Here is a 24482-nt window from a genome sequence, read left to right on the forward strand (position 1 = left end):
GTAAATTTGTAGGTGGCTTATAAACCTTTTCTTAACCTTGTAGGCTGTCCCAAAAAGTGGACAGATTTGTCAGCTGGCAGAAGTTGTGATGGATTGTTGGCCCTTGCACCCACTTCCTCTTTCTGTCAGTCTTTCATGGTTCAGTTTCAGGGCTACTCTTACTAATTGGAATGTTTTGACAGCTGTTTTGAATGTCAAGCCCTAATTCAGTCTTCACTCATACCCTTTTTCCATATGTTGACATCCATAGTATAGACCTTCAGGGCAGCTTGACAGCGGTCTTTAAAACATTCCCTTTAGCCTCCTTGTGAATGGACTGTATGACAAAATTTTGAGTAGATCACCTGTTTGGGCATTCTATTGAGATTAGGCATTCTGATTGCGTCCGCTCCATTTCAGGTGATGAGAAATTATCATTGCCTTTCTATTCAGCATATCTGCTTCTTGGCTGCTTGTATGTGTTCTTTTATCCTCCCTTGATTTGCAAGACCTTCTAACATAGTATTGATAAAGTGTTTCGAGGGCTCTGATATTGCATCTGTCAGTCCAAGCTTAACTTGGTAGAGAAATGTGGAGAGAACCACTGCCTGATAAACAATTGTGTTTGGTGTCAGGTCTCAATGTAATTCTCAAAATCAAATACATAATTTGCCTGTGGCTGAGCAAAACACATTGACTGTCTTCATTAATGTATTTTTTTTTTAATGATAGCTGTCAAGATACAAGATGAGGGACGTTTTCTAACACTTAACCATACATGTAGCAGATATTGCCATGGTCACTACATCATTAACCCTCATCTTACAAGATCGGCAGTTGCCACTGAGGGTCTCCCTGGTAAAGCCACATAGGTTTGAGTGAATATGGCAACTATCGGTCATAGTTCTTCAAAGTGAACGTTAACTTGAGTATCATCATCATGCTGTAGATTTGTCAGAGAAGTAGTGTTGCTTTGGTTGTGATCTTCATCAGGTTGAAGTTGAAGAGTTTGTGTGACTATTATTACCATGCATACACTTTGGTGAGTCTGTCTATAGTCAGTTACAATATTATTTGCAAGGAAAATGGTAAAATGGGTGGGAGCAATGACACATCTCTGGTTGCCATCTTTTGATGACACAGAAGAGGCCTATGGTGGAGTCAGTGTATAGTGATGTTGATTTGGAGATGCCGGTGTTAGACTGGGATGTACAAAGTTAAAAATCACACTACACCAGGTTATAGTCCAACAGGTTTAATTGGAAGCACACTAGCTTTCGGAGTGTTGCTCCCTTCATCAGGTGGTAGTGGAGGGCTCAATCCTAATGCAGAATTTATAGCAAAAATTTACAGTGTGATGTAACTGAAATTATACATTAAAAAATTGATTGTCTGTTAAACCTTTCATCTGTTAGAATACAGTGATAGTTTCACTTCTTTCATGTGTAAATCACAAAACTTTTTTTTTAAAAAAGTTGCATTCTTGGGTTAGCTGTTAACAATGGTGATAGCTAGACAATATGTTGAAGGTGTTGGCCCCCTGTGTTCTTTGTCTATACCATGATGTCTAGATTGATTCTAATCTAAAAAGTGAGATAACGGAGTTTTACATAAATTCATGCAGTTTTTGAGCTCACAGTTCTACATGAATGCATGCAGTTTTTGAACAAAGTACAATGTAACCCTGCAAGTACAAATTCACCCCACAAAATATATGTGTGCGTGCGTGCGTGTGTGTGTGTCTGTGTCTGTGTCTATCTGGGTTGAGGGTTGTGAGTGTGAGAAAGTGTGTATGTGTGTGTAGTGAGTGCAGTGTGTCTTAAGTCTGTGAGGGGGTGCATGTGGAAGTGTGTGTGTCTGTAAGGGTGTTTGTGGGTGTGTGTATGTATGTGTGTGTGTATAGGAGTGCCTGTGTGTGTAAGTGTGTTGGAGTATCTGTGTGTGTGTGTATAATGCAATGGTGGTCACCTGTAATGTGACATGAACCCAAGGTCCCGGTTGAGGCCCTCCCTAAGGGTACCGAACTTAGCTATCAGCCTCTGCTCGGCCACTTTTCTCTGTTGCTTGTCCCGAAGTCCACCTTGGAGGATGGTCACCCGAAGGTCCGAGGCTGAATGTCCTGGACCACTGAAGTGTTCCCCAACTGGGAGGGAACCCTCCTGTCTGTTGATTGTTGTGCGGTGCCCATTCATCCGTTGTCGTAGCCTTTGCTTGGTTTCCCCAATGTACCATGTCTCCAGGCATCCTTGCCTGCAACATATAGGATAGACAACGTTGGCTGAGTCACATGACTACCTGCCATGTACAAGGTGGGAGGTGTCCCCACGTGTAATGGTGGTATCTATGTCCACACTCTGACACGTCTTGCAGCGCCTATCGTGACTCCATACAACCCTGTCACGGTAGGCGCTGCAAGACGTGTCAGAATGTGGACATAGATAGCACCATTACGCATGGGGACACCTCCCACCTTGTACATGGCAGGTACTCGTGACTCAGCCAACGTTGTCTATCCTATACGTTGCAGGCAAGGATGCCCGGAGGCATGGTACATTGGGGAAACTGAGCAAAGGCTAAGACAACAGATGAATGGGCACTGCACAACAATCAACAGACAGGAGGGTTCCTTCCCAGTTGGGGAACACTTCAGTGGTCCAAGACATTCAGCCTCGGACCTTCGGGTGACCATCCTCCAAGGTGGACTTCGGGCCAGGCAGCGGAGAAAAGTGGCCGGGCAGAGATTGGTAGCTAAGTTCGGTACCCATAGGGAGGGCCTCAACCGAGACCTTGGATTCATGTCACAGTACAGGTGACCATCATTGCACTATATACACACAGACACAGATGCTCCTATATACACACTCTCACACACACACAGGCACTCCTATACACACAGACACACACCGTCACACATGCACCTCCTCACAGACGTAAGACACTCTGCACTCACTACACACACGTACACTTTCTCACACTCACAACCCCCAACCCAGACAGACACACATACACAGGCAGACAAAGACCCACATGCACACATATATTTTGTGGGGTGAATTTGTACTTGCAGGGTTACATTGTACTTTGCTCAAAAACTGTATGCATTCATGTCGAACTCTGAGCTCAAAAACTGCATGAATTTATGTAAAACTCTGTTATCTCACTTTTTAGATTAGAATCAATCTAAACATCATGGCATAGACAGAGAACACAGGGGGCTAACACCTTCAATATATTGTCTAGCTATTACCATTGTTAACAGCTAACCCAAGAATGCAACTTTTTAAAAAAATGGTTTTGTGATTTACACATGAAAGAAGTGAAACTATCACTGTATTCTAACAGATGCAAGGCTTAACCGACAATCAATTTTTCAATGCATAATTTCAGTTACATCACACTAAATTTTTGCTATAAATTCTGTATGTTAGGATTGAGCCCTCCACTATCACCTGATAAAGGAGCATCGCTCTGAAAGCTAGTGTGCTTCCAATTAAACCTGTTGGACTATAACCTGGTGTTGTGTGATTTTTAACAGTGATGTTATTTGCATATTGTCATGTCAGTGACAGATCATATTTGTTAACTCATCTGGACATCCACTTTGCTGGAGCACCTTCCAAGAAATGGCATGCAAAAGACTTTGCGGCATTGAATAAATAGGATTGAATAAAGCAGTATACAAAGATGTTCTGATGTCTATATTTTTCATATGTTGACTTGTAGTAAAGATGAAGTCTGTCATTTCTTTATATATTGGAGGACACTAGGAGGACTTCATCTACAATTGGCAAAAGATCATCAAGAAGGAACTAAGCTAAAATTTTGCCAACAATGGAGAGCAATGCTATGTCCAGTTGTTGCTATGATTTGACTTAGCTCCTTTCTTGAAGATTGTGATTATCCTGGCAACTCTGTAGTCACCTGGAATGTCTTCATTGTGCCAGAGCTTCACACAAGTATTCAAGAGATCAGCTTTATTGTTTTCATCTGAATTTCTTATAACTAGGGCTTATTGTTTAAAAATAAGAGCCTCTGTTTTTAAGACAGATGAAGATTTTATTCCCATAGAGGGGTCATGTGTTTCTGGAACTCCTCAAAATGTGGTGAAAGCAAAGTCTTTAAATACTTTTTTAGGCAGTAGTAGATAGACTGTTGATCAGGGAATAAAAAGTTATTGAAGACAGCAAGGATGTAGAATAATCAGATCAGCCATGATCTTAATGGCAGAGCAGGTTTAAGGGACCAATATTAGATTGTTTAAGTCCATTGTCTAGTTCTCTAATGAATAGATGTTATTGACCTGACAACAAAATTTAAATACTGCAGAAAAGGTAGCCAAAGTTGAAAACAAAACCCCATAATTCCAAAGCACAGAGAGGGTTTAGAAAATTCAACTCGTTGCTAACAGACATTTTCCAACACAGCCAAAGAAATTTATAGGCCAACATCAGTAAAATCCAAAGATAGAAAGACTCTCTTGAAAGAACTGGTGGAGTGTCTAAGAAGACTCCCCTCAATTCTGGCTGCAAAGAGCCCATTGTAAAGCTGCTCAATCTGTACAAAATTTCTATTGAATTTTGGAAACTTCTGCTGTTTTCTGTTTTTTTTTACATTTCTGTTTTGTCCTTTGGCAGTTATTCATTAGTCTGCCACTCATTGCTCCTCGAAAAGAATAATGTATTTCTTTAACTGTCCCATTCTTGCTTTGGTTTAGCAGCATGAACCATTTTGTCACTTAATCTCTTCCTTCCAGTGATCTTTCATAGGCCTCTCATTTTATTTGTTCTTGCCCGTTTCACTTCCATCAAACCTATTGCATTTCCAACTTTCTCCGTTTTGAAGAAAAGTTATAGACTTGGAATATTGAGTTGCAACTTTGCAGGTATTTGGGGAAGTGTGAAGCCTGGTAATAGGGCAGGGAAAGGCCCATCAGGCAGCGGATCCACCATTTCCTACATCATAGCTTATTACCAACAGTAGAAATCTGTGGCCAAATGAATCACTTAAAAGCCCAGTTAAAAAACATTATGCTCCAAATGCAGGTGATTCTATTTGTCATGACTAGATAGTTATGTCATTATAACAGGTGCTATTTGGCCTATCAAGTCTATGACTGGGAGAGAGAATGTTTTATGTGATAGATAATTAATTGTATTGACAAACATTTTGATCTGAGTTTTCATGCATTAAGTTCACTTACCTTCTCCCATTAGTAATTATGTTGGTGCACTTATTCCCCTCATGAATGAAACCGATTTAGAAAAAGGCGGTGTGGACTTGTTGGGCCGAAGGGCCTGTTTCCACACTGTAAGTAATCTAATCTAATCTAATCTAATCTTGGTAGTTATTGTAGCGTTTCTTGTGTATGTTGTATGCCACTGTGTGTTGATGGTGCAGGGAGTGAATGGTAAAAGTGTTAGATGGAGTGCCAATCAAGCAGTTGCTTTGGTGTTGACCTTATTGAGTATTGTTAAAGCTGAGATTATTCTGAAGAAAAAGTGGGCGGCACGGTGGCACAGTGGTTAGCACTGCTGCCTCACAGCGCCAGAGACCCGGGTTCAATTCCCGCCTCAGGCGACTGACTGTGTGGAGTTTGCACGTTCTCCCCGTGTCTGCGTGGGTTTCCTCCGGGTGCTCCGGTTTCCTCCCACAGTCCAAAGATGTGCAGGTCAGGTGAATTGGCCATGCTAAATTGCCCGTAGTGTTAGGTAAGGGATAAATGTAGGGGTATGGGTGGGTTGCGCTTCGGCGGGGCGGTGTGGACTTGTTGGGCCGAAGGGCTGTTTCCACACTGTAAGTAATCTAATCTAATCTACTCCACCGCGATTTTATGTAGCTCAGGCCTGAATTAGACTCTGAAAATAAATTGCAGTTTTCAAGAAAGAAGCCTAAAGATTGGGTGTACATCAAATTCAAAACTGAATGGTGTTGAATTCCTACTCTCGTGCAAGAGTCTGGACCATGAGTGCAATTAAATTTGGATTTCAGCAGTTCTTTGTGGAAATTTTGCAAGGAATTATGAGGATAAGTCACTTTGTACAGCTTTTCTGTACTACATTGGGTTTGTATCAAAAATTTCATTGGTAAGACATTGATTTCTTGGTCAGCTTTTTCTTTCTACGATTGAGGAAGTAGGGACTTTAACCATCTTGGTCTGCCTTGGAATTGCCAGAATGAAAACTTAGTTTCCTGTACACTGTGATGATTGATTGGAGAGAAGAATCATCAGGGCATCACAAATTATTCATCAAAAGTTATTTGACTTGTGATTGAATTGTGTAATTGCATACAAGCTATTTGTCTGCTTTCTGATTGGATTGGATTTGAGAAGGCAGCGCACAGTAGCGATAGGCATGTGGCAACCACTGACAGGAGTTTGGGTGAAAACAGTTGGTGGTTTCTGGTGTATACAGAGGTTGAGATGACAATTTTGCTGGATTGGGCCAATGTAGAGTTTTATTTTCAAATAAAAGGCACATTCCAGGACATGAAAAATGCACTTTTATGAAGAATAATTAAGCAGGTATGGTGACAAATGGAAAATATAACTGCTATGATTGACTTTGTAATTGTCTTTTTCTGCTCTTAAAGTCTCATGTTCTTAAATTTTGTTTTATGGCAGAGCATGGAAATTCGCAAGTAGTTTATAGAATTTTCCCCAAGTTAATGGAAAACCATTCTTCTCAAGCCCATAGTCTTTTGTCCCACGTTCTAACCACAAATGTGATTCAAATATGCTTTCCGCACAGCTCTCTCCTTCAAATTAGGAATTATTCTTGTCCCTGTTGCATGATCATGGTGTAATAGCCAGAATTGATTGTCACATTTTAACTGCCTGTATTCTAAAATCATCAAATAGCGTAACAGAACATAAATAATGTATGTAAGTAAATGCAGGAAATTAAATGTAAACAGATTAGTTGTATTACGAAGTTTATTTTGTGAAAGTTAAATGAATATCTATAAACACTTTCTCCAAACATGATAAATGCCTGTATTAATATGCTAGTTATGCTAGTGGAGACTAGAGATATTCAAGATGCATTTACAACTTGGCTTAATATTTCCTTAGTCTACTTAGTCATGATTATTGTAAATATATTATACACTTGTGCCAACTGGCCTTTTCCTATTTTTGCATTGTAGTGTGCAATACATTTTAGGCATGAAAGGACTGTTTGTTTATTTAGCCAATTATTACCATTCTTTTCAGTAAGGTATCTTCACTTTTAAAATGTAATAACCACTATGCTTTTTGGATGTCAAAAAAGGCTGTAGAGATTTACTACTTTCTCCCCATCAACTAAATATTCAAATGGCACTGTGACTTTTTTTTTGCCATGGGCCTGTTTGCCTTTTCAGTTAGATAATCTCATCCCCTATACAGGTTAAGCCTGCATAAGATCACAGCCATATTCCTTCCTGGAAATATCTTTACTTCCATGGACTTGATTTCGGGTCAAGCCTGTGATCAAATTAAATAACTTAAATGCTACTGATGAGAATTCCAGAGACTAATTATGCTGGAATCAAACTGTCCAATGAGTCCATACTGTAGTGCAGCATTTGTTTGATTTAACATGTAAATATAGATTTCTTTCTTCTTTGCACTGGCTTTGATTTTGGTGAAGAAGCAAAAGAAATATCACTGTATATACTCGTGCGTAGGCAGAATTTTTAAGGCTATTTTTAAAGTTTCAATTTAGGGGGTTGACTAATACATGGTCACAAGTTTGAGGGGCTGAAATATGGTTGAAATACCATATTATTAGCAGAAGTCAACTTGATCGCACAACTAATCCTGGGTAAAGAAGAAAGACACAATGAATTACAGTAAAGGGAATTACCAGATAAAAATAAGAGACCGGTATGAACATATAACAAGTCAAAGATTCATTGAAATCTTGCAAAATCAGACTGTTCAACATCATCATGGCCTGGTATAATGGCACACTTAAAATGAAACATTTATTAAATTCTGATTGTGTAAGCATTTTGAACTTTCCTGCCAAATACTTCTGTTTCCCTCCCATTTACTCTTATATGTTATGAACCTCAACAACATTAACAAATTTGTCAAAGAATTAAAGATATACTGGTATGTAGCTAATATATCTCACTTTTATTCAGATATAATGGTCTAATTAAAATGATTAACTTTTTAACGATATTAACACTTGGATGTATAGTGAACAAAGTGCAATAAGTACCGATAGACTCCGTACCGGTCTGAATGAATGAATGAATGAATCAAAACGTGCTGCAGTAAACCAAGTGGGGTAAGTAGAGTTATGAATGAATGAAAACAGTAAACAAAGAGTGAGTAGAATTACTAGTATGAATGAATAAATGCGATTTTGTTTAAGTGAGTTAATGGGAACATGCAGTTTCCTTTGTAAGAGGTTTATAATGCAGGGTTGACGTATACACAGGTTATATAGGAAATCATTTTTTGACCAAAAATCACGGGTCAATTTATACATGAGATTGACCTACGCATGTGAATATATGCCATTTGGATACTCTACAATTGACAGAGGAAACATGATTACATGGTTTGTTTATGCGTTTTGTGAATATACAGATAGGTCTTCTCTGTAGTAATACTTTGTTTTAAAAAAAACTTCCGTGTAGTTTTATCATTTATCTTTTCTATCTGATGTGTAATTTGAATTTGGTTAGTTCCTTCAGAACAGGAAGAAAAACAATTGAAGTAGATTAAGCAGATATTTCAAAAACAGGGAATTCCTGTTACAATTACCCATTTCTTTATTTTGATATGCTTTAATCCAAAAAAAAGCATCTTAATAGCTTTTAATTAGCTTTAAGATTACTTTCCCTTAAGTGAAACTTGTTTTTGTCTTTTAGGAAGAAATGCAAGATTTGATCTTTCAAATTAAGATTTTGTTCATAAAAAAGAAACATTGAAAGGACAATTATTATTCCGGATTTTACATGTAACTGCATTGAATACTAAAGAAAGGAATTGCTGATGAATCTAACCATTGGTTAGGCCACAGTCTGAGTACTGCCTGCAACTCAAGTTATGGCAAATGTGTTTTAAGCACAGGAAAGGTAGTGTGTAGATTAATTAAGTATATGCATCGATGTCACGTCATAGTCATGAGCAACGTCAGTTGTCATAGAGTCATACAGTCATATGATTTCAGTTATAGCTGTTTCTGTGCTGTGATAGTCAGAAACTACGAGGAAAGAAAGATTGGCAACAATTTTGGAGGCTGCAGCATCTTCAAGGAAAATGTGGGATTTATGATGAGGTGCAGTTCACATGGATGTGCTGAGGGTGTGTTTTTGTAAAGAAGATGGTTTCTCAGGAGAGTGAACCATTTACAGTATCAGTTAGCATGAGGATCCATTAAGAGCTGAAGAAATAGGGTCAAAACAGACAGAGAGTCTGGTAAAGAGAGGACACAGGGATAGCTGATACAGAGGTGTAGATTTAGAGACAGAACAGGGAGGATGCATGAGGTGTGTTTGACAGTGAGCAAGGGACTCTGGTTCCTTTACTCGAGGAGGCAAGTAGATGCATTGGAGGCAGTTCAGAGGAGGTTTCCTCAATTGATTCCAGAAATAAGAGGTAGTCTTATGAATAGAGGTTGAGCAGTTTAGGCCCATACTCCCCAGAGTTTAGAAGAATGAGAGGAGATCTAATTGAGGTATACAAGATGCTAAAGGGGATCGATGAACTAGACGCAGAGAGGATGTTTCCTCGTGAGGCAATCGAGAATGAGAGGTCATAGTTTTAGGATAAAGGGCAGATTTAAAATTTGTGAAATTCACTACCGGAGAGCGAGGTGGATACTGGAACATTGAGAAAATATAAGGAAAAGATAATGAGATCTTTAAATCAGTAATGGGTTGAAAGATCATGGAGAGTAGGCAGGAAATTGGAGTCGAGGCCCAGGTGAGATTAGCCATGTATTAAAAAGCAGAGCAGACTCAAGTGGCCAAATGATGTACTCCAGTTCCTAATTGTTATATTCCTAGATTAAAGACTGCTCAACAGCATGTCCCAATCTAAGTGACAAGTGTTTATGAACTCCTTGCACTGATTTAGGGGTCGTGCCATTGAAAAGGAAGTTAAACATATAGTTGGTGATAATTAATTTTATTTTGCTTTCTGTGATGATTTTGAAGTCTTAGGCAGTTTTTACAGGGGAATGTGTAGCTCAGTGGCACTTGATATAAACCCAGCTAGATCAAGTGATGAGTAGGCTTGAAGGGCTGAATGGCTCCTTCCGTTGATGTTCCTTACATTTCCAAAAGTGAAGATTGGAGCCATATGAGGGGGATGACCAGATGGTCATGATCAAGGAATCTTTCTGGAGCTGAGGGCATTAAAGGTGGAGGTAAGGGATTGGTTGAATGGAGTGGAAGTATTGTGACAGTTTGAGAGTACAACTCTAAATGATTGGGGTGAGAAATATATTTCTGAGGAATGGCATAGAGGAAGCAAGGTTGGAATGGGTTCTTCAGGTATCGAGACTCTCAAAGAAATGAACTTGTCAATGCTTCAGGCAAGAGGAGTGAAGCTCAGGAGAAGAGTTTATATGGCTGGAGAGTATATAATGGGAAAAAAAGTTGAAACAAGGCTTGTGGAAGCAATATGCAACAAGATTTTGAAGGAGAGATGAGAGAACTTTTAACAAGGCAGTATGTTCTGAGGGCATAAAAGCCAAAGGATGACATATTAACATGGACCAAATTGCCCCCCAATAGTTAAATGTTGCAGGCAATGAAATATTAACAAGTGGTAAGGCACTGCAACCCATGAGCCTGGAGGTCAGTCCAGTTGGGTAAAAACAATGACTGCAGATGCTGGAAACCACATTCTAGGTCAGAGTGGTTCTGGAAAAGCACAGCAGTTCAGGCAGCATCCGAGGAGCAGCAAAATCGATGTTTTGGGCAAAAGCCCTTCATCAGGAATACCAGTCCAGTTATCCAACCTAGAGTCATAGGGCCCAGGACATTATTTGTGAGTAAATGAACATTTTAGACTGGCTATTGAGCATCCAAAGGTGGGCATGCATTTATAGTTGAGAAGATTAGGAAGTAAAGGAGACTGCTGAATTCAACCGTCCAGCAGCATCGCTGACTGTGAAGGATTAGATTAGATTAGATTACGTTACAGTGTGGAAACAGGCCCTTCGGCCCAACAAGTCCACACCGACCCGCCGAAGCGTAACCCACCCATACCCCTACATTTACCCCTTACCTAACACTACGGGCAATTTAGCATGGCCAATTCACCTGACCTGCACATCTTTGGACTGTGGGAGGAAACCGGAGCACCCGGAGGAAACCCACGCAGACACGGATAACGTGGTCCAAAAGAAGGACAATGCAGCTTCAATAGATAATTTGCGACTGTTCAATAAGGAATAGCTGTGTGATTATTCAAGGAAGATCCAAGACTGGGATAACTTCAGAAGATTAATAAACAAGGGAATTGTGGGGCAAGAGGAGCAGAAAGGGAAGTGCTGTGACAGTCAAATGAAGGGCCCATATATAGAGAAAGTCAGCATTGCTAAATTGATGTTTTTTGTTAGAAGGGAAATCAGTAACTTTTCAAACTTTTATTTCATTGCTATCTCTTAATAGTTCCAAGTATGTTTAAGGTTCAAATAGTTAACACAGTAATGGGACAAAAGGCAGACAAGTTGCTAGAACCTGATGGCCTGCATGTAAGGTTATTAAAAGAAGTAGCTACACACAGTGGAGGCAATGTTCTAAAATATTCCAGAACTCACTGGATTCTGGAAGGATTTCAGCAGATTGGAAAACTGCTAAAGTGATGCCACTGTTCAAGAAGGGAAGGAGACAGAAAATGGGAGCTACAAGACAGCCTAGTATCCGTCATTGGAGAAAATGCTGGAGTCCATTATTCAGGAAGAAATAGAGGAACATTTAGTAAAACTTAACCAATCTGAGTTACGATGGTTTTCTGGAAAGGAAGTCAAGTTTGACAAATGTGCTAGAACTATTTAAGAGTATATCAAGTGGATTGATAAAGTGAGCAGATAGATATCATGCATTTGGATTTCCAGAGGGCACTCGATTAAATGCCACTAAAAGGTTATTGCATAAGATAGGAGTTCATGGCATTGGGACTTAGTGTGGATTGTGCATTGGTTAGCATAAAAGGTAGAGTCAGGTTTAAGGAGTCTTTTTCAGGTTGGACAGATGTAACTAGATCCCAAAATATTTAAAATGATACTCATGCCTGGATGAAGGTGGCAGTGTGTAATATATGCAAATTTGCTGGGAGACTGTTGTGATGAGGATATAAGGAATCTGCAGGGAATGTAGGTAGGTTTAGTGTGTGAGCAAAAACTTAGATGGAGTTTACTGAGGGAAAACTTGAAGTAATTTGTTGGGAAGAATTGAAAGGCAGGCTTATTTAAATGGAGACAGAATTAAAAAGAAATGCAGGACAGTGGGATCAGTGTGTTCTTGTGCATGATATACACAGTTAGCATGTATGTGTAGCAAGTAAGTAGGAAAGCAAGTTAAATTTTGGTCTTTATTTGGCCTTTTTGATCAGAGTACTGTGTGCAAATTTGCTTCTCATTTAAAAAATGATAAACTGGCATTTGAGGTGATGTAAAAGAGATTCACTGGAAAGATTCCTGGCTTGAAGTGGTTGAATGGTCAAAATGCCTAAACATATTAGTCCTTTATTCATTAGAGTTTAGAAGAATGAGGTATAGTCTTAATTAAACATACCTGATTCTGGGCAGTCATGACAGAGTCAATGTTAAGAACATGTTTCCACTCATGGGGGAGTCTTGAACTAGTGCAGTTTCAGGATAAGTGGACACAGTCAAAACTGAGCTGTGAAGGAAGTTCTTCTCAGGTATGTTTCCTGATGAAGGGCTTTTGCCCGAAACATTGATTTTGCCTGTCCTCAGATGCTGCCTGAATTGCTGTGCTCTTCCAGCACCACTGATCCAGAATCTGGTTTCCAGCATCTGCAGTCATTGTTTTTACCTTGAGGAGCTGAATGGCAAACTTATCATTCTAATGTTATCCTGCTTCACTTAATCTGCATTTTATATTCCGAACTAAATTGGCTCCCATCAGAGTTTGTTTGGTATTCTCTAAGGGTTAGATGACCATTTTAGGCAGATCAAATTTGAATTTTGGTACTGATGTCAAGCCTGTAATTATTATTATTTTTATTATAATAATTTTTGTTCTGTAATTTTCTCTCATATGTACAGACTTTTGTGAAGGATGTAAAAAGTAAATGTTCTTCTCTCCACTGGACTGTTTTTGTTAAGGAGCTTTCACCCTACATATTTTAAATTGGGTGGTTGGGGAGAGAAGAAGAGAGTAGCAGTATTCAGTTTAGCCCTCCATCTTCAGATGTAGGCCTAAGACTAAAATGAAGATGCATGGGATGAAAGGCAGCCACTCTAGATCCACATCCGTTTATCAGGACATCAACTCACTTGTAATCATGACTAAATTAAAAGTCTCACAACATCAGGTTATAGTCCAACAGGTTTATTCGGAAGCACTAGCTTTCAGAGCGCTACTACCTGATAAACTAGCAGTGCTCTGAAAGCTTGTACTTCCAAATAAACCTGTTAGACTATAACATGGTGTTGTGTGGTTTTCAACTTTGTCCACCCCGGTCCATCAATGTAATCATGACTGTTAGATTCTAATCACCTTCAGATCCTCTCATCTTTTCTATGCACCCTCATCTCATTGAAACTTAAAGAATTGGGAAGTATGAGGATTCATTGTTCCCCCACATGCCAGCATTCATTGCCCATCCCTAAACGTTCAGAGGGAAGTTAAAAGTGAACCATTTTGTGGAAGTCTAGAGTCTCATGTAGGCCTGACCTGGTAAGAACGTCAGATTTCCTTTAATAGTGAACCAACATTTTTTTGAATATTCAGCAATGCTTATATGGTCGCTATTAGACTAGCATTTGTAACTCCAGTTTTTTTTAATTGAATTCAAATTCACCATCTACAATGTTGGGATTTGAACCTATACTTTTAGAATGTTAGCCTTGAGTTCTGGAATACTAGCCCAGAAACCTTACCACTATACCACCATCTTCCCAAACTGAAATCCCCACACGGAAATTATAACATAGAAATAAACTGCTTGCAACAAATCCTTTAGTCTCTCTCCTCCACACGACCCATATTCCATATTCGTCTGTTAGAAACTTTCTTAACTCCTATCTCTCAACCATCCATTTGTAAATGCTAACATGGTTCCTGTTTTAACCACAAACTTTAGTGCTCTCAATCCACTGTATAAAGGATTGTCTGTGTTTTAAAAAAATACATTTAATCTTAGTTCTAAGTCGATCAATCACTGCAAATAATCTGTTTCTGCTACTCTATCCCATTGCTTTTATAATATTGGGCACAATTATCAAATCACCTCTCCTAATGAGAACAACTCCAGTTATTGTCATTTTCAAATTTTTATTTCCTCAAGTAATATCCTAATGCATCTGTGCTGACAGATCTCTGTTGCTTCGACATATATCCTATAGTGTGGAATCTTACTAGGTTCTGTACAGATAAATCATTGCTTCTTGATTCTTGTGTTCTACAGTTCTTCCGTAATACCCAATATTTTGTTAGCTTCCTTGATGGTCTTGTCCATTTGAGATCCTGCTTATGCCTTGTGAATTGAAATGACCAATTTTCTTTGTACTTCAGCATTCTGCTTTATCCAATTTAGATTACAGTTATTTCTACTTGTTACCAAAATGTAGCACTTCAGAACTGGTAGTGAGTTTGAAATTAAATGTAACCAACACTCACTTTCAGTTTCCTTTGATCCACAGAATAACTTACTCTGTAACCTATTTTAATAAGAACATAGGGTAGAAGTAGACCTTTTGACCCTTAGAAACAAAAAAAATTAAAGGCCTGCAGAGGCTGTAAATCAGAAACAAAATCAGAAATTGGTGGAAAAACTGGCAGGCCTGGCAGCATCTGTGGAGAGCTTATGCCCGAAACATCGACTGTCCTGCTCCTCAGATGCTGCCTGCCCTGGCTGTTCTTTTTCCAGCGCAACTGTCTTTAACTCTGATCTCCAGCATCTGCAGTCCTCACTTTTTCTTCTGTGGAGAGAAAGCAGAGTTAATGTTTCATTGATCCTCCTTTAGAACTGTTCTGAAATGTTATCTCTGCTTTCTCTCCACAGATGTTGCCAGACCTGCTGAGATTTTCCACCAATTTCTGTTTTAAGCCCTTTGACTCTGCCTGCCATTTCATCAGATCATGGCTGATCTGATTTTGACCTCTAACTACTTGCCTGACTGTTTCCCAGATGTTTTGTCTCCCATGATAGTGACAAGTTATCTCTCTCTCTCTCTCTCTCTCTCTCTGCCTTAAAAATATTCAGTGATCCTTCTTCCACTGCTCTTTGAGGTACAGAATTATGAATCTGTGATAGTAAAAACATTCTTCTGATCTCTGTCTTAATTAGTAGACCCCAAATTTTAAACACTGTGCTCTAGTTCTCGTCTCTTTGCTTTTGCTATACTTTTAACAGGAAGACTGTCTCTTTAGCCATGAGTCCAAATCAATGATGAGTACTGCAAACAAAAGCTGTTCCAGAAGAAAACTTGGGAAGAAACTGCTACCCACTTCTTTATTATACGTACTGTCTCCTTTCTGTTTTAATTTGTTTCAAACCTATTTACTTTATCTTAAAGTTTGTGAGAAGATTTGTAGCTCGAGTGCTTGTTGCTGTGGTTCTGTTCGCCGAGCTGGAAGTTTTTGTTGCAAACGTTTTGTCCCCTGTCTAAGTGAGATCCTCAATGCTTGGGAGCCTCCTGTGAAGCACTTCTGTGGTGTTTCCTCTGGCATTTATAGTGGCCTGTCCCTGCCGCTTCCGGTTGTCAGTTTCAGCTGTCCGCTGTAGTGGCCGGTATATTGGGTCCAGGTCTATATGTTTGTTGATGGAGTTTGTGGATGAGTGCCGTGCTTCTAGGAATTCCCTGGCTGTTCTTTGTTTCGCTTGCCCTATAATGGTAGTGTTGTCCCAGTCAAATTCATGTTGCTTGTCGTCTGTGTGTGTGGCTACTAGGGATAGCTGGTCGTGTCGTGTCGTTTCGTGGCTAGTTGATGTTCGTGGATGTGGATCGTTAGCTGTCTTCCTGTTTGTCCTATATAGTGTTATACCATAATAGGGCAAGCGAAACAAAGAACAGCCAGGGAATTCCTAGAAGCATGGCACTCATCCACAAACTCCATCAACAAACACATAGACCTGGACCCAATATACCGGCCACTACAGCGGACAGCTGAAATTGACAACCGGAAGCGGCAGGGACAGGCCATTATAAATGCCGGAGGAAACACCACAGAAGCACTTCACAGGAGGCTCCCAAGCACTGAGGATCTCACCTAGACAGGGGACGAAACGTTTGCAACAAAAACTTCCAGCTCGGCGAACAGAACCACAGCAACTTTATCTTAAATATTTGTGGGGAGTGGAGCATATTTACCATGACTAGATTTCAAAACGTGGAGATGCCGATGTTGGACTGGGGTGGACAAACTTAAAAATCACATAACACCAGGTTATAGTCCAACAGGTTTATTTGGAAGCGCTAGCTTTCGGCGCACTGCTCCTTTGTCAGGTAGCTAGTGCAGCAGAATCATAGGACGTAGAATTTATAGCAGAAGATCACAGTGTCATATAACCAATGCGATATATTGAACAAACCTAGATTGCTGTTAAGTCTTTCATCTTTTAGAATGGGTTGCAGGTTTCGATTCATTAATATGCAAATCCCAGAACTTCTTTCGAGTCACATTCATGAGATAACTCAAAATTTTATTTTAAAATAAAATGATATCCTCACTCAGGCAATATATTAAAGGTGTGAGGTTACAGTCTGTATGTATTCCAATCTTGAGTCAGACTGGTTCTGTTTCCAAAGTAGGAATTTATAAAATTTATAAATGTATTGACTGCCTACAGGTCATGTGCATTTTAAACAAAGCAGAATGTATCTGCAAATGCAATTCTGCAAATGCAAATTCACCCCATAGATTTATATGTATGTGTGTGTCCAAAACCTGGTTTTGTGTGATTTTTAACTTTAGATTTCAAAATACTTCATTGGATGTAAAATGCCTTTGTGGCATCTGGTGACCATAGAATGCTCTATAACTGCAAGTTGCCTTTTTTCACTGGTACATATTTATTTTAAAACTTAGAATTTTCCTTTTAGGAAGTATCTTGTTAGTCTGGCTTTCAGTTTCTCTTTGCCAGCTCATTTTTTTTTTTCTCTAATGTTTGCTGTAATCAAGTGTCGAGCTCTTGTTCATAGATCATAGAATCATAGAATCCCTACAGTGTGGAAACAGGCCATTTGGCCCAACAAATCCACATTGACCTTCCAAAGAGTAATCCACCCAGACTCATTCCCCTACTCTAATACTCCTGACCAATGCACCTCACCTACACATCCATGTTGTGTGAAATTTTCCCTTTCTATTTGAATCTTAACTCTTGTCTGATTCTTTGTCTTGAAATTTAATTCATCTTCATTGCTTCCTTCGTATTTGCTCTTCCTGAAGGCAGGTTCTTGGCTCTGTGTCTGCTAATGCTCTATCCTGAGCACATTCATTGGCTGTTTTTGTCGCCTTTCACTCTTCGCAGTAGGATAAGGAAGCAACTCTCAAAGTCAATTTCAACCAAATGGATTTTGAACCCTTGATGATGACATTCACATGAAATATATGCTAACAGTTAACTAACTGAGCTAACCAGCTCCCTTAGTTCATCTCACTAGTCTAGTAATTGGATTAGTACCACTTTCAACTCATAATTAACATCTCTAATAAATCTAGTAATGTGTAATTACATTTGGCAATGTCTCTACCCATGAATATAACCATATGAGGAAGTTATCCTATATACAATTTAGCAAATCCTCTTACTAATTTTCCCTAGCCTCATATCATGTTTTAAACAATCATAATTATTTCAGTTTATCCTTTGACAATCCGTTGCATTTAGTGTGTTGATTTTTAATTCAGAATTTAAATTTATGTTACAAATGATCCACAACTACATTTTAGTATCACTGTGGTGTGATCCTAGAATATGCAAAGCACAAATGAATCATCAACAAACTCTGTGATGGTGGTCACTTTTTGTGTTTCTTCAAAGACAGATATCTGGATTTTTTTTTTGATTTACTGGGTTGTCACATGTACCTAAGTGCAGTGAAAGTTTTGTTTTGCATGCGGTACAGGCAGATCATAACATACAAGGACATACAGATCATAGGGTGATCCAACAGAGTGAGGCATACAGCGTTATAGCTGAAGAAGAGGTATACTTCTAGTAGTTTTAATCTGAGCTTACCAAGTGTGAATTGCAGCATGCTTTTTAAGTTTAACCTGCACGTATATCACTTAAATTGAAACCAAAATGGTGTCTTTCTCTATCTTAATTGCACTTGAAGTATCATTATTCCTTATGCTTTTCTATGTCTCATGATTTGGTATGGAATGTTGATTTGTGGAGATGCCCCTGCACTAATTTTAGCTGTAAGATAATTTGTAGGAGTTTCTGGATATGCAATCTTACTTAGTCTTATGGAAGTGAAGTGTGATTAGTGAAAAATGCCCATTCTATATTATGAAATCCCTTTATAAGGTAAAGTGTGGGAATCTTGAGGCATTTGCTTCCTATTGTCCTTTGGATGAGGCAGTGAGGCGGTTTACCAGGATATTTTGTTTCCACTGAAAAAGATAATCTTCCCTTGTAAGATAAACTGTTTGAGGAAGATCAATGAAGAAAAGTAACTTATTCAGCAAAGGTCGAATACTCCCTATTCTTTAACTGATTAATTTTCACATCTTTGACTTCTTCAACAGCCTGATGTCCTAAATTTTCTGTTTCACTTTAGTATTTAAAGGGTGGCAGTTAAATAAGAAAGGTTTCAATGTCTGTTCTGCAAATGTTTTTCTTTTTTTAAAAATATGTCCATGAATCTAATTTATGTATAATTTTTGTAACATTTCAATGATCTCTATCTATTAGACTATGCTTAGTCCCTTTGACCTGAGTAGAGTATCAAACTAATCATGAAAGACTGTAAATTTTCTGGGCTGTGTCACAGCAAGACTGTCGATACTTTCTAATCAACTTGTTCAGAGATGTTATAACACGCCTTTGGAGCAGGAGGGACTTGAGCCTGGACCTCCTGGTCTAGAGTAAGGGACACTGCCATAGCAGCACAAGAGTCCTCTTATCAAAACTGTAGTGCTAAGTTGCATCCTTTTTGAAGCATTATTAGCTTTCATTGCATTTTACATAGATTGTAAACATTGGAGAGTGTATGTTCTCTCTTTATATTTTATGGATGAACACTTTCTTTCCTGTTTCTTTTGTTTCCCTGATACTTTCATGGTGGTCTGGCAACTGGGCTTTTGCTATGCTGCTCAGAACCAATAGTTAAGTGTATATATGACAAGAGCTGGGAATCATTTCCATACTAATCTATGCCGTAAGTAGTTAGTGATTTTGTTTCCTGTTTGGACAGACATCTTTGAGTTCAAACAGGAAAATGGTTTGTTCAGTTTGCAACTAACATATTTGCTGAATGGAATTACCAATGTTGTGCAAATAATTAACATCATCTTCAGGGTAGCCATTAGCAAGTTAACTTTTTCAATTGAAAATGCTGACCATTTCTGAAAAGTATTGTTTTTCAGGATTTGGGAAGCCCAAGAATTACGAGCCATGTTCATTTCTTGAAATTTATTCTCTTAAGTCTGAAGGGTAATCTAAATGCATGGAACGAAAAAGCTGGTGAAGATGTTAAAGTCTGCATTATATTTGATGTGTATGTTTTCAATTGTTCACATTTTAGGGTTCAAAGGTCTGTCTGGTGCAATTAAAAATGGCATTTCTCATGAAATATTAGAACATGCTCAGCCACCGGAAAATAGTTCAGATGTTGGAAGGAAGATTCATTTGCAGGTAAACAGCAACTATTTTTTAAGTTCGCTGAATAATGAGAAAAAAAACTTGGATATGTTTGAAGATAGAACCTAAAAATCAGATTTTTGTTCAAAGTAATTTCTGATAGAAAAGCTTTGTTTCTGACTTAACATCACAATGGTGGAATGTATTTGGATTCAGAGTGTAAGTATTGCTTTTGCTTACAAATCCAATTATCTTGAGAATTTACTTATTTTATCATTAAATCATTTTGTGAAGAAAACTGATGCAAAATGTTTGTTACATCTGTATTTTTTTCTGCTTTCCAGTTCCTTTCATATTAGTCCTAACCCTTCTTATAAACATTTTAAAAAGTTAAAAAGATACAGATTTTTTTTGATATTTTATTTGACGTTTCTATTCTTTGTCCCCGCCACTAAGGCTTTTTTCTAGATTCATCTTGCCATTCTTTAGTTTTCCAGTCCTGCAACCTTAACTTTGACTCCACAACTTACCTCTCAATCTGATTCTTGTGTTGTGGTTGCTACTTTTAATTTGTTCTTATTTCGTTGCTGCCATGTAGGGTTTTGATAAAAATAAATAGAGGCCTAGAAATTCAATTTTCGTGGAATTATTGAGAAAAGACTTAGTGCAGTCTGCCAATGCCTTATTAGTCTCGGCTAGATGTTTCCTCGGTAGCTAAAACCTGAGAGGTAGCAGACTGCTGAACTCCCATTGGAATACCAAGTGGGAATGATGAGCAGCATTGAGAGCTTGCTACAGATTATATAATATTAGTGTGGGTCTGGACAGTGCTGCACGCTGGCTGTAGCACGAACAAGGGCACTTGATATAGTGGTTTGCATGGAAGCTAGCATGGAAGGATGGTAGGTTTTCATCTGATGAATGGATTAGTGGTGCTGGAAGAGCACAGCAGTTCAGGCAGCATCCAAGGAGCAGCGAAATCAACATTTCGGACAAAAGCCCTTTTTACCTCTTCCATCTGATGAAGCAATGTCATCCACTTAGCATTCCTAGACTGCCTGTAAGACAGAGGGCCAGAGTGATGTGCTACATTGGAAACCTGAGTAAACACAGGCACCAAGAACCTAAATGGCAGTGATGAATTTCTTTCTCAATAGTGTTAGCTACGTTAGAAACTGCCAGAACTTTAAGCCAATGTTTCATCATCATGGGTGGCACTGTCACATCATTCTTCATGTTGGACAGTTTAGTCTTCATGCTTTGCAAGAAGCCATTGCACAAGTTGAAGCCAAACTCCACAATGCACTGAAATATTGTTTACAATCAGTCTGGCAGTCATTCTAGGCATTCCTTTGAAGTCATGGTGGCTCAGTGGTTAGCACTGCAGCCTCACAGCACCAGGGACCCAGGTTCGATTCCAGCCTCAGACAACTGTCTGTGTGGAGTTTGCACGTTCTCCCCGTGTCTGCGTGGGTTTCCTCTGGGTGCTCTGGTTTCCTCCCACAATCCCAAAGATGTGCAGGTTAGGTGAATTGGCCATGCTAGATTGCCCCTAGTGTTAGGTGTATTAGTTAGAGGGGAATAGGTCTGGGTGAGTTACTCTTCAGAGGATTGGTGTGGACTTATTGGGCCAAATGACTTGTTTCCACACTGTAGGGAATCTAATCTAATCTAAACCTTGAGTCCTCTGCAGGATATCTGATGTTCTAGTTCTCTGGCAAACTAGAATCTCTGATGTCCCAATAATTGCCATACCCTGCACATATTCCATCAACTAATCATGTGAAGACATCTCCTCCAACCCCCTCTAAAGTAAACAGGGGTCTCTCTCTCAGCTCAGGGCAGAATGAGTGATGTCCAGACATGTTTTGCTCCAGAGGGAGCAATGTGTACGGGCATATACTGAACCCCTAGAAATGACTAGTGACAGTCTCCTGTTTTTTTTAAAGAAAATTGCTGAATATTTGTGTATTGTGGTTAAATGAGGATTACAATAATTGTGAGAGTAAGTGGACCAAAGAGAGCAAGGGAGGAGTGTAATGCACAGAATTTGAGTTTTATTGTTGTCCACGATGAAAGAAATGAGGTTACTGTGTGTTCCTGCTGTCAGTGTCGATACGTCCCACTTTAAATTACTGCAGTAGCAAATTTTTGTGATTATAAAGATTATTTTGTTATCACACACTTGGGCTGGAAGGTTAAAATATAACCTCTTAAACACACTATCAAATGCATGAAGATTAGATATAGATGCAAAAGGAAGCAATACGATTATGATCTGGACATATTTTAGTCTATTTCACAACAGTGTTTCTTAGATAAATTGATGCTTTAACTGGCATGGAGAACTTGTAAAAGCAGAGAATTCCCATTTAAGCTATGAGGATTCTTGAAGTTGAAATTGTCAGACAGTCATCCCCAGGTGAACTTGAAGTTGGAAGAGATTGGGGCTAATTTCTTCTCCCACTTTCATGGCATAGCCATGTATTACCTCGGCTGCATTGTTGTCTTGCAGCTGGTTTGATGGTTTCAACTGATCTTTCAGATAGTGTCTGCCATAATTATTCTGTCTCAGACCAAAGCCTGTTATTAATTTTGAAAGCAGGTAACAAACCTGGATGACTTAGCCATGTTACAAGTTCAAAGGTGTTTTCCAAATAAGTTGGTCTATTAGGTTAAGTCGCCTTAAAAGAAAACAACCTGTGTTGTGCCTTTTCACAATCTGGCAGCCATATTGCACAACTGATTGGAGAGATGATGGCTGACTTTAAATGGAGTCCGTGAAATACTGTCTCCTTCCATGAAGCCAGTGACGAGTGTGGATATTGCTGGCTGCTCCCTTAAACTTGCAACAGCAATAGAAACACATGAGCATTTGAATGTAGCTTGCATCATGACCCTGTGTACCTTTTTTGGACCTTTGAACCTTGTTTTTAAAAAAAGGCATAATCTTTTTTGTAGACTAACGTCTGACTGTTATATTTGCTCATGACCCCAATTTTTTTTGTCTTATGATTTCATTTTGTTCCCTAGAATCCATTGAAGAAAAACAAATTAAAATTAAGGACATCTTTAGATATTACCAGGTAGTAGAACATTTCTTGTTTTTGTTAACCAGTTCATTATCTCTCAAAACCAGTCCTCTCCCCACACTAATTAATAGCTGTTTGTACAAATCAAGGTGTGTCAATCAGCATATCAGCTTTTGTTACAATTGTGTTCAGTTGCATCCTAAATAATTACACTCAAGGTGCCTTTCAGTAATACAAATGTATTGGGCTGGATTTTGTAACTAGAATGACGAACATGAGAGTTATAAAATTAGAAGCAACATGGCAAAATATTACAACAGAGTAAATTTGACAACAACTTCTTTGCTGCACAAACCATAATTAAATGCACAAATCCAGAAGGTCCTGTCAGAAATAATCCACTCCTCCACAGGATGTATCCTTTTCGATTCTCAGTAATAGATTTGGCTTTGAGATTAATGCAATGATGTGAGTGTTCGTCATTTGCTCATGAGTTTTGCTGTAAAGCCAAGAAAACAGCTTGTACATTGAGGAGTAAATGAGTTTGTAATGGTATTTTAAACAATAATTCCCATTGAACAACATCGCTGGATATGAACATTATTTTTAATCAAGTATTGAGCCTCATTCCCCTAAAAGTAATAAAGATGAAGAATTTTTAAAAATGGCATAGCTTTTATTTCCTCTTCAATCTTTCTTCAGTCTTCTATATTTATTCTGTATTTCCCAATCTAATTTTATTTATTTCCCAATCTTCTGAGCTTTATTTAAATCTAATTTATATTTCATGGTTTATATTTCCTGACTTTGAACTTATGTGCCCTGTGAGGTTCTTCACTCTCATTGGTTTAAAAACCTTGCTGTTACTTAACCTCCTTACAAACAACCTGGCTGCCATATGTGGAGACTGTATTGGATCAGACCTAGATTTGCAGTAAGTCTCTGTCTGAACCCTACAAAACATTGTGGCAGCTTTTAGTGAGTTCAAAGCAAGTGTCATTTCTTCATCACTGATAGGAAAATCCAAGCTATCACATATATGTTAGCATCATTAATGCATCAAACATTTGATGCCACAAAAAGTAAAGAAACAGAAATATACAGTTGAAATACTCTGAAAATATTGTTTTTGGATACACATGTAGATTTATGTAAGTTAAAACAGTGAGAAGATTTTTCAAAATTGCATGTGTTATTCTTCTGGAAGGTCTGAGTCATTTTGTACTGAACTGTGCATTATGTTGTGAAATTATACTGCTTATGTTTACAGTTCTGATTATGGGCTTTACCAAAAACTTTAAATACCTTTTCCATTTGCATATTCTGATTGCCTGTTAATTTTTGCAATTTCTATTTCTGCGATTTTCAGCTTTTCCTTTCTTGATTTTATTTGTGCAGTGTGATGCATTGACATGTTCAGAAAAAAATGCCACTTTTCTTTTACAGTGAAGCCCAAGATTTTCTTATGACATACTACATGTGAACTACACACAAGCATAGAGATTGCTAGAGTG

The 24482-nt window shown here is 38.6% G+C and overlaps 1 protein-coding gene across 7 annotated transcripts in view; it reads left to right on the top strand.

Annotated features, from left to right (window-relative positions):
• Positions 1–24482, top strand: part of agbl5 (AGBL carboxypeptidase 5) — a 131745-nt gene that overhangs the window by 85999 nt on the left and 21264 nt on the right. For 6 of the 7 annotated variants that reach the window (XM_043676261.1, XM_043676225.1, XM_043676214.1 and 3 more), the window contains 2 exons: positions 19881–19990; positions 22970–23022. In XM_043676261.1, the coding sequence (XP_043532196.1) occupies positions 19881–19990; positions 22970–23022 (163 nt within the window). The remainder of the gene's footprint in view (positions 1–19880; positions 19991–22969; positions 23023–24482) is intronic. The other variant, XM_043676271.1, reaches the window with a different exon arrangement.

This window comes from Chiloscyllium plagiosum, chromosome 3, assembly GCF_004010195.1.
Source record: "Chiloscyllium plagiosum isolate BGI_BamShark_2017 chromosome 3, ASM401019v2, whole genome shotgun sequence".
NCBI classification, from domain to species: domain Eukaryota; kingdom Metazoa; phylum Chordata; class Chondrichthyes; order Orectolobiformes; family Hemiscylliidae; genus Chiloscyllium; species Chiloscyllium plagiosum.